At 41.9% G+C, this 18191-nt stretch overlaps 1 protein-coding gene across 2 annotated transcripts in view; it reads left to right on the top strand.

The window, feature by feature from the left end:
- INPP5F (inositol polyphosphate-5-phosphatase F) overlaps positions 1-18191 on the top strand; it is an 82714-nt gene that overhangs the window by 26772 nt on the left and 37751 nt on the right. For both annotated transcript variants that reach the window (XM_066354753.1, XM_066354752.1), the window contains exon 3: positions 12601-12737. In XM_066354753.1, the coding sequence (XP_066210850.1) occupies positions 12601-12737 (137 nt within the window). The remainder of the gene's footprint in view (positions 1-12600; positions 12738-18191) is intronic.

Raw genomic sequence — 18191 nt, 5'->3', positions numbered from 1 at the left:
TGTTTGTCATTCCACCCCCTTCTCTGGTGTTCACATGCATTCCTCTCACTCTTCCTGCCTTCTCTGTTTTCATTCTCTGTCGGGGGGGGGGGGGGGATGCCTCTGCCCTTCCCTGCACCCCTGTGAGTCTCAGCCTGACCGATGGCAGGTGTGCTGTGATATGCATTGGGACTAGATAATCACTGCGGGCATGTTTTCCCATGGGAGCATCTCACCTTCTGTGGGCAGAGGATGAGCAGAACAAAACATATGTATTCAAACACTTTCACACCCCTCCTTACTCTACATATTAATGCATGACTTTTTGTTCTTGTCTGGTGAGGTGGGAACATATTTTTACTTGAACAGATGTCACTGACTGTTAGAATGATATGGGTGAGCCATGCTGCTCTCTGTGACTGTCACTGAACCCCGAGCTCTTGTGATGTGAGCAGGCATGACTCAGGCCTGTGTCAGTGTGCTCAGCTGCCACAGGGAAGTTCTGCCGACTGTGGACCTTCCACGACAGAAATTTATTTTCTCACAATTCTGGAGCTTGAAGTCTGAGACAAGATGTCATCAGTTGATTCTTCTGAGGCCTCTCCTTGGCTTGTATAAATACCCATCTTCTCCCTGTGTCTTCAGAGTATCTTCTCTGTGTCTGTGTCCAGATTTCCTTTGAAAAGGACACCAGTCACATTGGATTAGGGCAGGCATCCCCAAATTACAGCCCGCGGGCCGCATGCAGCCCCCTGAGGCCATTTATCCGCCCCTCCGCACTTCCGGAAGGGGCACCTCTTTCATTGGTGGTCAGTGAGAGGAGCACTGTATGTGGTGGCCCTCCAGCGGTCTGAGGGACAGTGAACTGGCCCCCTGTGTAAAAAGTTTGGGGACCCCTGGATTAGGACTTACCCGAATGATCTCGATAAACTTAATTACCTCCTTAAAGACCTTGTTTCTTTAAAATAGGGTCACATTCTGAGGTACTGGGGATTAGGATTCCAACATATGAATTTTGAGGGGACATAGTTCAGCCTATAACAGGAACCTAAGGTCACTGGAGTGCTTGTTATAAAAGCATGTCAAGGAGAAATCCTACGATTGCTTGTTGCCCTTGTTTCCCAGTGAGAGAGGCCATTCCCCAAGTATCATTGACTAGGCAATTGGCCCAGAGGTGGGCCGACCCGAAAGACCACCCAGTTGCCTTGGTTTGGGCTATTCATCTAAGCCTCTGTTGCTGATTGTAAGACAAAGATGACAACACTTCCTTGATACAGTTATTGTAACATTTAATAAAACTCACATAAAGTGCTTAGCTTTAAGTTCCTTATAATAAAGTTCCTGATGATAGTAAGCATTCACTAGGCTAAAATTTTCCCCTTAGTTTTTTTTTTGTTTTTTTGTGTTTTTTTTTTTTTTCTTTCTGAAGCTGGAAACGGGGAGAGACAGTCAGACAGACTCCCGCATGCACCTGACCGGGATCTACCCGGCACGCCCACCAGGGGGCGACGCTCTGCCCACCAGGGGGCGATGCTCTGCCCCTCCGGGGTGTCGCTCTGCCACAACCAGAGCCACTCCAGCGCCTGGGGCAGAGGCCAAGGAGCCATCCCCAGCGCCCGGGCCATCCCTGCTCCAGTGGAGCCCCAGCTGCGGGAGGGGAAGAGAGAGACAGAGAGGAAGGAGGGGGTGGGGGTGGAGAAGCAAATGGGCGCCTCTCCTATGTGCCCTGGCCGGGAATCGAACCTGGCTCCACCGCTGAGCCAACCGGCCAGGGCCCCCTTAGTTTTAAAGGTAACTTAGAGGTGTTTTTCTACCAGAGAACAACTCAAGTTCTAGCTGTACAGTTTTGAACAGATTGTAAACTTGCACTGTTTTTTCCAGTAATGTTAATATTTGCTGAAACTATAATATTAATGTCACTAAAAGACTACATAGTAGAGATGATAAAAAGTAATGTTTTTAGTAGTAAAGAGTTAGTGAAGGTTATATTTCATAATCCATATGCCTTTTTCAAATAATGTGTGGTGAAAGAATGTTAAAATATTATTTGGTTGTGGTATTCTTTGCTGAGAAGTGCCTTTCCTTTCAGCAAGCTCTGCCAAAAAAATTCTGTTAACCTTGATGTCTAGAGAGACTATTTAAAAACACTAAACTTTCTTTATTTTAGAAGGTCTTTTCCCCAGACATTTGCAGGCAGGTAAACTTTCAGCCAGGGCTTAATGTAGTTTAGCTCTGACAGCTTGAATGGGTCTGACTTTGGTTTAGTCAGTTAGGGTTTATTAATAGAAGGGACAGAAAGTAGAAGGGACATGTATTGTGCTAAATACATAGATGAAAGAAAAGTAAAGTTTCATGAAAAATTAGTGTTTTATTCCTGTGTCCAGGAGGAAGTAAGAATGATAGTCAAATTCTTATCTCAGTTGTAATTACACATTTATTTTTTGTTTTCTCCTTTGTCTGTCCCCCTTCATAAGCTTCAAGACAGGGGCTGTATCTGTTTTTGCTTACTGCTGTCTTCCCCCTGTACAGAGGCTAATCAAAAATATTCAGCAAATGTTTATTTTACAAGTATTTATGGAGTGCCTACTGTGTGCCAAGGCCTGCACTCAGTGCTGGGGTCTGCAGGAGACAAGACTCAAAGCTTTCAGAGCAGATTTGAATCCGAGTGATTTTTATCTAACATTAATTTTATCTACAGTTAAAAGTTCGTCTACAGACTACACAGTTTTATCATTGGATGTAAGTTTCTGAAGAAAAATGTGGGTTATTGTGAAGCACATGACCGAGGGACCTGACTGGTGATGCTGGAGGTCCCACAGGGAAGGCATCCCTGAGGAAGTGATTCTGAGCTGAGGCCCGAAAAGTAAGATCATCTGGGCATGGCCAGGGTGAGGGCAGGGATGGGAGGAGACGTGGTTTCTGGCAGAGGAAGTAGCTGCGCAGAAGGCCCAAGTGATTGATGTGTCTCCTCTGTTTCCGTGTGATGTCGGGGAGACGGCTGTATCTGTACACAGCTGTCCCTGGGGAGATTGCTGTAGGCTGGAGACTTTAAATGGATCCCCAGAATTGTAAATTGAAATCTATTTTGAAGATTGAGACAAGAATAAGCTCTGTTGGGTAAAAAATATCTGAATATAAAAAGCAAAAGTAGCCTGACCTGTGGTGGCGCAGTGGATAAAACATCGACCTGGAATGCTGAGGTCGCCAGTTTGAAACCCTGGGTTTGCCTGGTCAAGGCACATACAAGAAACAACTATGAAATGATGTTTCCCGCTCCCTCCCCCCCCTCTCTCTGTCCTCTCTCTAAAATCAATACATAAAATCTTTTTTAAAAGATAAGTATATATTCCATGATATATTCAGAAATAGTTTGAAGAGAGAATTGTCAAGAATCTTGATTAATTCGGCAATAGAAGCTCGTGACTTAGTAATTAAGGGAATTACTATACATAGTATTGAACAGCCACACACACAATTTACTCAAGATAGCTCTCATTCATTAAAATAGTACTCACCATCTGCTGTTTCTCCACTTTTGAGATGGTGAAGATGTCTCAATTGTTAAAATGGTAAAATGTATTATGCAGAGGGTTTTATATTTTAATGATGAATGAATGAATGGAGTGTCGCTAATATTGCTTTATATATCCCTAAAAAGCCATTAGAAAACCTCACCCCTCAAGGGCACTGGAGAAAAGGGAAGAGGAGCCTGGCAGGGTCCCTGGAACTCTCAGCCTCTGCTGGAGACCTGATTCTTGGGACATGCCTTTAGATATTGCTTCTATTTAAATATGAGTTTCATTGTGTATTTTTTTTTATAAATTTTTATTAATTTTAATGGGGTGACATCAATAAATCAGGGTACGTATATTCAAAGAAAACATGTCCAGGTTATCTTGTCATTCAATTATGTTGCATACCCATCACCCAAAGTCAGATTGTCCTCCCTCACCTTCTGTCTAGTTTTCTTTGTGCCTCCCCCCCTCTCCCCCTCCCCCTCTTCCCCCCCCCCCCACTCTTGTCCATGTCTCTTAGTCTCGTTTTTATGTTCCACCAATGTATGGAATCATGCAGTTCTTGTTTTTTTCTGATTTACTTATTTCACTCCATATAATGTTATCAAGATCCCACCATTTTGTTGTAAATGATCCGATGTCATCATTTCTTATGGCTGAGTAGTATACCATAGTGTATATGTGCCACATCTTCTTTATCCAGTCTTCTATTTTTTTTTTTACAGTGATTAAAGCCTTTAAGCAAACTCTTGGCCAATACAGCAAGAATCCATAAAAGTCATTGTGTACATTTTGATTGTGGGAGCGATAGATTGTTTTATTGTCTACTGACAACTCACGTTATTAAAAACGTAAGGATTGTGGTGATGGTTGCACAACTCTCTAAACTGACTGAAATCATTGAGTTGTATATTTCCAATGGGTGATATATTTCCAATGGGTGAATTTTATGGTATGTGATGCCATTATGATATAAGGTATATGAAGCCATTAAAAACCTTTAAGTCAGCCTGACCAGGCCGTGGCGCAGTGGATAGAGCATCGGATTGGGATGTGGAGGACCTAGGTTTGAGACCCCGAGGTCGCCAGCTTGAGTGCGGGCTCATCTGGTTTGAGCAAAGCTCACCAGCTTGGACCCAAGGTCGCTGGATCAAGCAAGGGGTTACTTGGTGTGCTGAAGCCCCATGGTCAAGGCACAGATGAGAGGGCGATCAATGAACAACTAAGGAACTGCAGGAAAAACTGATGATTGATGCTTCTCATATCTCTCTCTGTTCCTGTCTGTCTGTCCCTCTCTTTGACACTCTCTCTGTCTCTGTAAAAAAACACACCTTTAAGTCAGGCCTGACCAGAGGGAAAGCGGACAGAGGGAAAGGGGATGATAGGGTGGGATGAGAGCAGAAAAGCAAAACCGGGGGAGGGCGTTGCTGGGAGGAGGGCAAGGGGGATGTGGTGGGGAACACGGGGGAGGGGAGGTATATAGACACTAGAATCTATGTACACCCAATAAAGTAAAATAAAATAAAATTTAAAAACACACACACACAAAACCTTTAAGTCAGAGTATAGACTTTGTTGTAGTAGCCTGTTGTCATTATTTCTGATTTTATCTTAGTTAAAAAAAATTAAATACATTTGTTAACTGATAGGCGATTTTTTTTTTATGTACTAAAGTTACTTTGAAGGAAGTATTCTAAAGAAATAGAATTATTCGTGATATAACATGTCTACCAAAATAGGAGTGATTTAAAATGTAATTCAGATATAGTCATTTTGTCATCCATGAGAATCCCAGAATTGGTTTTTTGGGTTTTTTTTGGAGGTAAGGTTTTCATTGGTGACTAGGTTCATGGTTAACCCTTAAAAAGATCGTTTAACGGTAGTTTAGCTGATCTACTACATGAATGGCTTTTGGTCTTGGGAGCAGCAGCCGAGTGGTGTGGGAGGCTCCTTTCTCTGGCATCTTCTCATCACGTTTTGCTTCCCTCCTCTTCCTTTCACTCTCTTCCCAGTGCCTACATTCTAAACGGCCCTTCCCTCTTTTCTTTGCTCTTCTCAACCTGTGCCATCACTTTCTGCTTCAAAATTTTCTGTCATTTTATGTCCCTAATCTGAGCTCCTTGGTGCAGATGGTTCCACCTCCTTGGTAGGAGCAATGCTTGAACTAGACACATGAATGTGATGCACAATTCTGAGCTCTCCCAAGGGTCATCAGACAAGCATGCTTCTTATGTCTGAGCAAATCTTTAACTGGCAGATTTTATGTTTTCAGGCAGAGAGTTACTTTAGAGGCAAGCCAGCTTGAGCTCAACTCTTCTGCTGCTATCCCACTATGATTCTATTCTCTACTTATAAACCCATTTATTCTTAAGCTCCAGTTGTTTTCTCAGGGATTCCTATGGCAGTGATATTTAACGTTTTTAGCTTCAGAAAAGGAAGAGGGTTGTCATGGTAAGAGGGTATGTACTGGTCATCTGTAAAAGTGCTTTCTATATTTCTTTCTATATTTTAAAAAACTTTTATCTTATTGAACATTTTGATGTGATTACAATCAAATTATTACCAGGTCTAATTGTGTTTATGAAAGCAGTTTCTTGATAAATATAGGAAGTTCTCACGTAGAGATGGCCAGTGTCAGCCACTCAGAGCAGAAAATGAAGGTTGTTTATTTAATTGACTTGATTATCAGTTTGTTTACAGTGGGCTTGGATCACCTTATGGAGGGGCCAGTTGCCTTCAGCCTTGAAGCACACTGTATCACTTCTCAAAGCAATAATTTATCTTCATGATTACAAATCTGCAACCTGAATAAAAATCCCAAATATACTTCGTATACTTAACATATTTAATTATACTTTATAAGTAGGGAAGAATGTAATATATTAAAGTTGTCAATGAATTTATAAGAAAACATCTTAGCATTTTAAAAAGATAAGCTATAGTTATCTAGAAAATGTACTTTTATAAATTCATTTTGTCCAGCAACACTTTGACTTCCTAGTTTTCTAAGACTACTATAGATATAAAAGACTATATTTTTATGGAGTGTAAGGTTATTTAATTTTGTGGCAGGTCATTATTAGAGATTTAAATTCATCCTAAGTGTCATAGGCTAAACTGAATATACTTCTTACACCACTATTTGGTAATTTGAAATGGAGGCTATTAAAAGTATCCCTTGCCCTAGATGCTGCCCTTATGAGTCATTGTCAGTTTTCTATAAACCCAGACTTAGGAAACTCTAGTAGGCTACAGAGCATCCAGTCAAGAAATGTTGAGTAGCTACTATGTTTGGAAAATTGAAACATTAATAATTAATAATGAAATAGGTTTTATGCACACATTGAACTGAATTTAAATTTGTACTGAAGATTTGTAAGAAAAAACCACAATCCTTTAAATTGGAATATAATTTATCTTGAGATATCCCAATTATTAGATTCTCTTAGAAACGTTAAGTATTCTTATTGTCAGCTTGACACAGAAGAAAGGGAAGGTGAACCGACTACAATCCTTTTTCCTGATTCTTTTATTTCCCCCTGATTCTTTTTCCTTTACCAACATATCTTCATCTTCTGACGTAGCTGGTGCAAGTGCAGGCACCGCTGTGGCTCTTTTGAGGCAGCAATCTGTAGAAGCCCTTCAAGAATTTAAATATTTACATTTGAATATTATGTTACAAATGACTTGGGAGTAAATCACCCCCCTAGGTTAGTATTTATTGGTGTGTGGATGTAATTATAAATTCTGTGCTGGCTCCTCCATTCACAGTCGACTTTGAGTGTTAGAGCAGCAGCTGTGCTCCACTCCACCACTGCCAGCTTCTCCTCCACGGGGCTCCAGGAGTGGACCGAGGAGAGTTCAAGGGGGTGCTTTGTCATCGGCATATGGTCTCGAATTGGGGCAAGCTGAAGGAGGTAAACTTATAAGCGTCATTAGCAGATCCACCTTCTCTTTTTATTTTTTATTTTTTTATTTTTTATTTTTTTTTTGCTATTTTCTGAAGCTGGAAACGGGGAGAGACAGTCAGACAGACTCCCGCATGCGCCCGACCGGGATCCACCCGGCACGCCCACCAGGGGCGATGCTCTGCCCACCATGGGGCGATGCTCTGCCCATCCTGGGCGTCGCCATGTTGCGACCAGAGCCACTCTAGCGCCTGGGGCAGAGGCCAAGGAGCCATCCCCAGCGCCCGGGCCATCTTTGCTCCAATGGAGCCTTGGCTGCGGGAGGGGAAGAGAGAGACAGAGAGGAAGGTGCGGCGGAGGGGTGGAGAAGCAAATGGGCGCTTCTCCCGTGTGCCCTGGCCGGGAATCGAACCCGAGTCCTCCGCACGCTAGGCCGACGCTCTACCGCTGAGCCAACCAGCCAGGGCAACCTTCTCTTTTTAGTTTTACTTTTAGTCAGAACATGAATGCTTATAGAGAGACACGGAGAAACTGCAAAGTGTCCAAAAGAGCAGTAAAGACAGTTATGGTTTTATGCTGCAAAATCAGTCTTTTTTTTTTTCTCTCCTTAAAAATAAGAAGTCTTAAAAAGAAAAGTATGCTGAACGAGTTCAAATTAGAACCAGTCTTTGGAAAAGAAAAACCAGAAGTAAGAATCATTTCCACACAAACATGTCATTCCCTTCAAGTGTCTGGCACATAAGGATATGTGCTGCATGCATATTTCTGTCAGTAGGAGCTCTTTTAACTGAATCTCACAACCTGGTTCCCAGATTAACCAACATGCCCACTTCCTCTGCAGAGCCTACTGGTGGAGGCGATGTGCTGTGAGGGCTGGCCGCTGGTGGGGACTGCATAGGACGCCTTCTCTCTTCCAGTGGGTTGTGGATTGGGGGTTGGATTGTGTTTATTCCCAAACCTGTCTACGCACTATTGTAATTACAAAATGAATTCAATATAATTCAGCCCATCAACTACAAGTGCAGAAAGGAAGACTTCTTGTTTCAGTGAAAGCTAAGTTGAATGCTTTGGAAAGACTGAATAAAGCTGTGTTGCATTTAAAAAAAAGACTAGATAACACTGAATACCCATCAAGTGGCTCATTCTCAAAGAAAAAGTTCCAAGTAAATCGATGTATATTTGAATGTTCCATATGAAAAGTAAAATTAAATTGTATTTTAAAAAGATTTTGTTTTTGCCATGTTCAGATAGCTAAGTTAGTTAGAGCATCATCCCGATATGCAAAGGTTGTGGGTTCAATCCTCAGTCAGGGCACAGGTTGATGTTTGTGTCCGTCTGTCTTTCTTTCCCTCTCCTCTTTCTTCTCTCTCTTTCCTCTCTTGCTACCATAAAGAAATTTAAAAAAATTTTTAATGTGTTTTGAAGCTCTCAAGTAAGATTAAATGAATATATGCCAAGTCTGACCTGTGGTGCACAGTAGAGAAAGCATTGACCTAGAACGCTGAGGTTGCCAGTTCAAAACCTTGAGCTTGCCTGGTCAAGACACATATGGGAGTTGATGTTTCCTGCTCCTCCCCATGTCCTTCTCTTTTCTCCCCCCCGCCCCTCTTTCTTCCCTGCCCCACTCTCTTACCCCCTTTGCCTCTCTAAAATGAATTAAAAAAATGAATGGACGCCAAGAATGGGAACCAATTGCTTTTCATCTTTGTTAGTCTCCTTACAGGAGAAAACCACAAAGTGTGGTTGGATTATATATAAAGAGTTTCCGTGGAGTAGGAAATAATGTTCAAAGGGAACTTTAGTTTTATCTGTAATGTTCACATTTTTAAACAAATGGAATGTATTCATATATTCTCTATATAATTAACATCTTTTCTGTATGTCAGTAGGATGAATAGCTATGTCAAGAAATATGTAGCTTCAGCCTGACCAGGTGGTGGCGCAGTGGATAGAGCATTGGACAGGGATGCAGAGGACCCAGGTTAGAGACCCCGAGGTCGCCAGCTTGAGCGTGGGCTCATCTGATTTGAGCAAAGCTCACCAGCTTGGACCCAAGGTCGCTGGCTCGAGCAAGGGGTTCCTCGGTCTGCTGAAGGCCCACGGTCAAGGCACATATGAGAAAACAATCAGTGAACAACTAAGGTGTTGCAACGAAAAACTGATGATTGATGCTTCTCATCTCTCTGTTTCTGTCTGTCTGTCCCTGTCTATCCCTCTCTCTGACTCTCTCTCTGTCCCTGTAAAAAAAAAAAAAAAAAAAGAAAAGAAAGAAATATGTAGCTTCAATACTTCCTAGGGGTAAGGTCATGAATAGAGAGAAAAAACACTTTTTTTTTCTAAAATTAGATGAAAATATTTATTATTATTATTTTTTAAAGAATCTTTATCCCACAATTGCTTATCTCCTTGAAAATGAGTCAGTTATTGATATTTATAGGGCAAGCAATTGAATCTTTTCCAGGACTATTGTTTTAGTTGGTTATACTTTTCAAAATACCTGTCATCACTTCCTAGTCAGTCGGAGCACATGCAAGAGTCAACCGACGATTGCGTGGATGGGTAGAACAGCGATTGATATTCCCCCCTCCTTTCCACTCCTCTAAAATGAATCAATAAATACCAATTAAAAAAAATGAATTCAAAGTCAGCAGCAAGAAGACATGAACTTGGAAGAGGGGTTCCTAATGCTGGCTTGTTTGTTCAGTTGCCAACACTCTAAATTGTTCAGTGTGAAATAGAAATTACTTCTGTGAGGTTAAGAAACCTGTGGTAGTGCCCGGCTGGGTAGCTCAGTTGGTTGGGGCTGTGTCCCAATGCAGCAAGCTTGTGGTTTGGGCCCTGATCAGGGCACATGCAGGAATTGATCAGTGAATGCATGGATAAGTGGAACAACAAGTTGATGTCTCTCTCTCTCTCTCTCTCTCTCTCTCTCTCTTCCTCTCTCTCTCAAATCAACAAACAAAAATAAAAATTTTAAAAAAGAAATCTGTGGTAAGGCTTTCTTTACATTCAACAAAATGTATTGACATTCAACAGTATGTTATCTTTTATGTGCTTTGTTTATTGTGTGTTAGGTGTTTGGTAACCTTGATTCATGCCTTCCCAGCACTTGGTAGGTCCTCGGTTAATGTTTAATGATAATGAATAATGAAATGGCCTGGAAAAGCCATGAAACTTTGGAGTAAATTTCCACCCTACTGTATAAAGAATTATGAAACACTTCCAAACTCTTGCATTTATGAAATGCCTAAAGCACATCTTCAAAATACTATTCCTAAAATAGTATTTGGAGGAAAAAGTGGAGGAAATTTGAATACTTTGTATCTCTTTAAATTTTTTTTTCATATTTAAAATACATGTCATGTTATTTTTCTAAAATGAGAAATTCCTGAAACACTATTTTAATTATTTTTGGTGCTAATTAGGTAGTACAGTATTTTTCTTAAGGGTGTAACCTCATAAATTGAAAAATTGCTTTTGAGTTTGGTCTTGCATAGAATAGTTCTCATTTTATTAAAAATCTCTTGTGAAAAATAAAAACTTGGATTGGAAAAATAACTGTTGAACCTCTGGGTATTTTTTCTTTCTCTTGTACTTATTAAAGATTTGTTTTGGCCCTGGCTGGTTGGCTCAGCGGTAGAGCGTCGGCCTAGCGTGCGGAGGACCCGGGTTCGATTCCCAGCCAGGGCACACAGGAGAAGCGCCCATTTGCTTCTCCACCCCTCCGCCGCACTTTCCTCTCTGTCTCTCTCTTCCCCTCCCGCAGCCAAGGCTCCATTGGAGCAAAGATGGCCCGGGCGCTGGGGATGGCTCTGTGGCCTCTGCCCCAGGCGCTAGAGTGGCTCTGGTCGCAACATGGCGACGCCCAGGATGGGCTGAGCATCGCCCCCTGGTGGGCAGAGCGTCGCCCCATGGTGGGCGTGCTGGGTGGATCCCGGTCCGGCGCATGCGGGAGTCTGTCTGACTGTCTCTCCCCGTTTCCAGCTTCAGAAAAATGAAAAAAAAAAAAAAAAAAAAAAGATTTGTTTTGCTATCTTCTTCCTCTTTTTCCTCAATACATGTATAACTTTGCTTAGTCCTAGTGTACACATAATGTATTTGGAATTGCTAATCCCTACCTTCTAAAAAAAAAAATTCACTGACCAGAATGCAGTATTATGGTTCAGTTGTTTTTGTCTTTATCTCTATAAATTACTCTTTTCCAAAGTTATTTAGATTCATTTTTTTCCTCCCTATTTCCTACAATGTGGTTTCATTTTCCATTTGTAGCTAAGTTGGGGTACTATTTGCATTTTGTTTGGGTTACCCCCACATTCTGGTTTATTTGAACAATTTGTTTTTGAGGAGGCATGAAACATTACCATGGTTCTAACAAAAGGGTATACTCAGAGGGCTGTTATTTCCCATCCATTTCATCATTCCCGTCTCCCTCCTCTTCCGTCCTGTCTCCCTATGCCTTGTAGCTGTCCAATTTCATTAATTTCTAATTTAGCTTACCTCTTGTTTTTTTGGTAAAAATGAGCAGATATATAAATATTTTATTTTCTTTCTTATATAAAGGGTGGCACACTCTAGATAGTCTTTTGAACTTTGATTTAATAATATATCCAGTTTATTCACTTAATATATCCTGGCAGTCATATGTATATCCTTATCAGTCATAGAATGCTTCTAATTCTTTTTCACGCTGCCTCGTACTCCACTGAGTATATGTGCCTTAGTTTATTCAGCTCTTCTCCAGTGTCTGGACATTCAAGTGGTTTCTGGTATTTTGAAGTTATAGACTGGTTATATACTTGTGTGTTCTTGTGTATCTTCAGGGTAAATTCACAGGTGTGGGATTGCGAGGTTAAAAGTTAAGTGCGTATGTTTTATTGTTAGGTAGCACTAAATTTCTCTCCAGAAGAGTTGTATCTGTGTGTAGTCCCCACTAGCACTGTATGAGTGCCTGTTCCCCACAGCCTTGCCAGCAAATATGCTGTCATACTTTTTTATTTTTTTCAACCTGATTATGAGTGAGTTTGAACATCTTTTCACATATTTAAGGTTCATTTTTATATTTTGTTGTGTGCTTTACTTAAAAGGGTTATACCTATTGTACATTTTTTTTGTTGTTGTGGTTGGATTATTCGCCTTCAGCTTCCTAGGACAGTAACACTTTATAGATACTAGACAGTAATATGACTTTTCTCTTTCAGATTTTCCATGGTGGCTTATTTTAATTCGGCAGAAAGCACTGGTGGGCAGACTTCCAGGAGACCATGAGGTCTGTAAAATCACCAAAATTGCTGTGCTGTCACTTTCTGAAATGGAACCTCAGGATCTTGAGTTAGAGGTAAGCTGCCGTCTCAGGAAATTTTATGGAAATTTGATCTAAATATAATTGCAATTATGAGGATTTGGTTAATAGACCAGAATCATACAATTTTAGAGATGGATAATATCTTTAAAGTAAGTTAATTGCATGGTTTTCAAGCTTCATTTTAGTAGTGGAGCCTTTGTTTTAAAATCTGTGAAATGCAGTATATGAGACACATGAGAGCAGAGCTGTTTTGGTTGAGGTGGTGCTGGGGGGTGGGGATCTGCTGTGAACATCAGTGTACTACTTGTTGGTGGGCATTTCTCTTCTTTTCTCTTGGTTATATACCTAGCGATGGAATTACGGGGTCATAATAACTCTATGTTTAACCTTTTGAGGAACTGCCAGACTGTTTTTCAAAGCAGTGTGCTGTTTAAAAAACCAAGAAGAAGATGATCTATAGAAGGGCATGAAGAATCTGTGAGGTTCAGATAAATGAGGACATAGATGTTCTTCCTTTTGGAAAAAATAAAACATCCTTGAAAGCTTGATAGGCTTATGTTCCACGTCTGCATATCGTATTTGCAGTATCGCATTGCTTTCATAGATAACTGCATCATTTTCCATAGTTAGTTTCCCATTAGACATCTGTTTAAAATTTTAGCTCCAGATGGACATAGATAGAAACCAACTTTTAAAGTAAAATCATTTATTTTTATTGTCTGAAACAGCAGCAGCCACATCAGCTCTTAACCGTGGTTGTGAGATGTCAGTTGCTGGAGTGAGAGAAGAACTGCGGGAGCGCGGCGGAGCTTGTGGTTTGCTTTCTGAGATCCTGGGCGTCAGAGTTGTGATAAGGGCCCAAGCGCACACGCACAGAGCTGGCGGGGCCTCTGGAAAGGGAAAGTGATCCCACTGTCAACACAACGTGTTGTATCCCAAGAGCTCTGTTTAAACAAAGCATTTTAGGTCTGGAAGGATCCCCAAAAGTCATCTTCTCTTAATTTAACCTTTTTTTTACAGAGATAGTGGTCTTTACTTTCTTTTCTAAAGGTAACTGGATAGAATATTCTAAATTATTCATTGAAAATGCTTATGTTTGAAGTTATTTTAAATTTTTATTTAGAAAAATCTGTTTGTTTTTGACAGAGTCAGAGAGAGAGGGATAGATAGGGACAGACAGAAAGGGAGAGAGATGAGAAGCATCAATTTGTATTGCAGCACCTTAGTTATTCATTGATTGCTTTCTCATATGTACCTTGACTGGGGGTTACAGCAGAGTGACCCTTTGCTCAAGCCAGCAACCTTGGGCTCACGCAAGGTTGAAGTACAAAGAAACAGTGAGCCTTGCTCAAACCAGATGAGCCTGCGCTCAAGCTGGCAACTTTTGGATTTTTTTTTTCCTGTATTTTTCTGAAGCTGGAAACGGGGAGAGACAGTCAGACAGACTCCCGCATGCGCCCGACCGGGATCCACCCAGCACGCCCACCAGGGGGCGACGCTCTGCCTACCAGAGGGCGATGCTCTGCCCCTCCGGGGCGTCACTCTGTTGCGACCAGAGCCACTGGAGTGCCTGGGGCAGAGGCCGAGGAGCCATCCCCAGCGCCCGGGCCATCTTTGCTCCAGTGGAGCCTCGGCTGCGGGAGGGGAAGAGAGAGACAGAGAGGAAGGAGAGGGGGAGGGGTGGAGAAGCAGATGGGCGCTTCTCCTGTGTGCCCTGGCCGGGAATCGAACCTGGGACTCCTGCATGCCAGGCTGACGCTCTACCACTGAGCCAACCGGCCAGGGCCAACTTCTGGATTTTGAACCTGGGTCCTCCATGTCCCAGTCTGATGCTCTATCCTCTGCTCCACCACCTGGTCAGGCTAGAAAAATCAGTTTTAAAACATAGAGATAGACTTCTGGAGAAGATGGTATGACTTTGTGCTTTGCTATACAGATCACAATGCTTATTGGAAGCTTTGGGGATATATTTGTTTCAGAATTCAGGTTTTTTTTTCGCGATTATTGAGAAAGTTATTCCATGTAGTTTATATATGCCCTGTGAGTCTGGGGCATTACCCTATAATATAACACGTTAATACTTATTAAAGAATCATGTGAGTATTCATAGTAGGGGAGGTAAGTGATGACACCAATAGCCTCATATCAGTTTAGGGTATTTGGTATATTATATATGAGTTGTAACAAAAAATAAACTTTCACACCCTGGCTGGATAGCTCAGTTGGCTAGAGCTTCATCCTGAAGCATAGAAGTTGCCGGTTCAATCCCCAGTCAGGGCACATATAGGAACAGATTGATGTTCCTTTCTCTCCCCACTACTCCACCATTCCTCTCCCTCCTTTCCTCTCTTGCTGAAATCAATCAATAAAAAGTAAATAAATAAACATTCAGGTTTGAGAATTTTTGGGATTTTGGAGTTCATAAGGAAGGAAGTTAAGGGGTATTAGGCCTGTATCAGTTCTGTTTCAAGCCCAGGAAGAGGATAGATTAAAAAAAGAAGAAGAAGACATTGGCCTGACCAGGCAGTGGCGCAGTGGATAGAGTGCCAGACTAGGACGTGGAGGACCCAGGTTCGAGGCCCCGAGGTCGCCAGCTTGAGCGCGGGCTTATCTGGTTTGAGCAAGGCTCACTAGTGTGAGCCCAAGGTTGCTGGCTTGAGCAAGGAGTCACTTGGTTTCCTGCAGTTCCACGGTCAAGGCACATATGAGAAAGCAATCAATGAACAACTAAGGTGCCGCAAGGAAGAATTGATGCTTCTCATCTCTCTCCCTTCCTGTCTGTTCCTATCTGTTTCTCTCTCTGTCTCTGTCACACACAAAAAAAGGAAAGAAAGAAAGAAAGAAAGAAAGAAAAAAAAGAAAGAAAAAGAAGACATTGCTAGGCCTAGAGAAGTAGTAGCTTCACGGACCATAAACAGAACAGTAGTTTGAACTGAGGCCGTAGGCCTCGTGGGCTCTGGATCTGGAAGTGGGCAAGGAAAGATTTGACCCCTACACAATAAAGGAAACTAAAAGGGCGTCATAGGAGATGGGGGCCTGAAGCCATGCTTAGTACTTAAAACCCAGTGCTAGAGTGGGGCTCCCCGGGGGAGGAAAGACTGTCAGGTTATCTGCACCAAGAGGGATAATTGTGTATAAAGAATTATTCTGTCTGTTAAGCCAGTAGCACTTCCTTTGAGAAACACTGGTCTGGGCAAAAGATAAAAATTTGAATAAGTACAATAGCAATTGGCATACAGTGGTTGAGTTTGATAGGAGAGACTTTAGGAAGGAGGATAATGGAAGATGACTCTTAGTTTTCTTGCTTAAGTGCTCTGATGGTGGTGTAATGTTGCCTGAGACTGGTCCAACCAGAGAAGGAACAAGATTTGAGAAGCAGATGTTGCTCAGTTTTGGAGATGCTGAATTTGAGCAGCAGTGGCAGCAATAGGGAGAGTATCCTTTTAACCTCTTCTCTGCTGCCCCAGTGACTCTCTACCAAGAAAGGTAGGGGTAGCATGTTCACAGAAGAAGGGGAGTGAGGCTTTCCCAGGACTACTTATATGCCTCATGGATGAATCTGGAGGTTACCACTTATGTTTGTAGCATCAGAACTCGTTTATTCATTTAGCAAATGCTTACTGAGAGAGACCTCTTATGCCTGATACCGCTAAGACATTAGAGATAAGAGTCAACAGAACAGCTTGACCAGACAATGGCGCACTGGATAGTGTCAGCCTGTGATGCTAAGAACCCAGGTTTGAAACTCTGAGATCGCTGACTTGAGCGCTGGGTCGCTGGCTTGAGCAGGTGGTCACCAACCTGGCTGGAGCCCTCTGGTCAGGGCACATATGAGAAAGCAATCAATGAACAATTAAGGTGCTGCAACTATGAGTTGATGCTTCTCAACTCTCTCCCTTCCTGCCTGCCCCTGTCTGTCTGTTGTCTCTCTTTTGCTAAAAGAAAAGAAAAAAGTCAACAGAACAAAGATTGCTGCAATTATGGAGCTTAAATTATAGTGGGGTAGGGGATCAGACAATAAATATCAATATAATAACTATATTGCATGTTGGGAGGTAATAAATGCTATGGAAAATAGAAGTTGAGTACAGTAAGGGGTGTAGAGATTGTGGTAAGATACTTGGGCAGAGAGAACAGCTAGCAAAGGCCCTGCAGTGGAAGCATTTCTGACACACTGAGGAACAGCCAGGAGGCCAGGGTGGCGAGGGGAGGACAGTAGTAGGAGATAAAGGTGGGGAGGGAAGAGGAGGTCTGGTTTGGGACATGTTGAGTTTGAGATGTCTGGTGGAAATCCGAGTGGAAACAGGGTTTGTGAGGTTAGAATTTTGGGAGAGAGCTGGGCTGGAAATACATTTGAGAGGGAGGGGTTGGCATATGGATTGTATTTGAATCCAAGACTGGATGAAATCACTGAGGGAGTGAATGTAGATAGGAAGGGGTTATGGACTGAACCCTGGGGTGTTGAGACATTAAGAAGCCAAATGGTTGGAAATGAACCAGTAAAAAAAGATAAAGAAAGTGACCAGTGGAAGCCAAGTGAAGACAGAATATCAGCGAGGGTGAGGAAGTGATGAGCTGTCAGAGCTGCTGAGAGGTTAAGACAAGGACCAAAAACTCACTTTGGGCTTAGCCAAGTGGAGGTCACTGGTCACCACGAAGACAGCAGCTTAGGTGCAGTTGTATAGGGCCAAAGCCAAATTGGCGTGGGCTGGAAGAGAATGGGAGAAGAACATTTGGAGGTAGTGAGAAGTACAAAGAAACAGGACACTTGCTGGCAGAGGAAGAGACTTGAAGTAAGGTGTTGGAAGAGATACCAGTATGTTCGCATGTTGATGGGAATCACCAGCAGAAAAGGGGAGAGGAGAGAATTGCTGAAGTTGTGTCCATCTGCTTAGTTCTTCTCTCCTTCCCCATCAACTCAGTTAGTTTTGCTTATTGGAAGGGAAGTTAGGTTAGCTCAGTGTTGGCAGAAGGACTATAAATCTTTTTAGACCTCATCTCTAGTTCCCTGTCTTTAATGGTAGGCAGGAACATTGTCAAGTTATCATGTTGTGAACCCATGTGAATAGAGTTTTTGATAGTTTTAATTTTCAAAATGCATAAAGGTAAGATTCCATTATATCCGAAAACTTGGTCCAGTTATCAGTCTTCACTTATGGGATGGTCCCCCCTTTAAATCATTATTATCATTTATTATCAAAGCTTGAACTATGTAGCTTTTGTTCTCATTACACTTTTTTTTTATTCCTGTGTATCTAGTAACAGTTATTTTGTGAGTAAGACACTATCAATCATTTATAACAATTAGTTCATAATAGGAATCTACCACCTGATGTAGGAATAAAACTAGTGTGTTGAAAAGTGGAATTAGCATATATCTAGTTAGTAGAATTCTTGTGTACCTTTCTGAATATTTGCTTTGTTTGTTGAACCACATGAAATTATATGTAAAACACACTTGACTTTAACCAGGTAGTTGTTTTTATT

The sequence above is a fragment of the Saccopteryx leptura genome, chromosome 13, assembly GCF_036850995.1.
Source record: "Saccopteryx leptura isolate mSacLep1 chromosome 13, mSacLep1_pri_phased_curated, whole genome shotgun sequence".
NCBI lineage: Eukaryota > Metazoa > Chordata > Mammalia > Chiroptera > Emballonuridae > Saccopteryx > Saccopteryx leptura.
The sequence above is the reverse complement of the archived record's forward strand: the minus strand, read 5'-3'. Positions and strand labels throughout refer to the sequence as shown.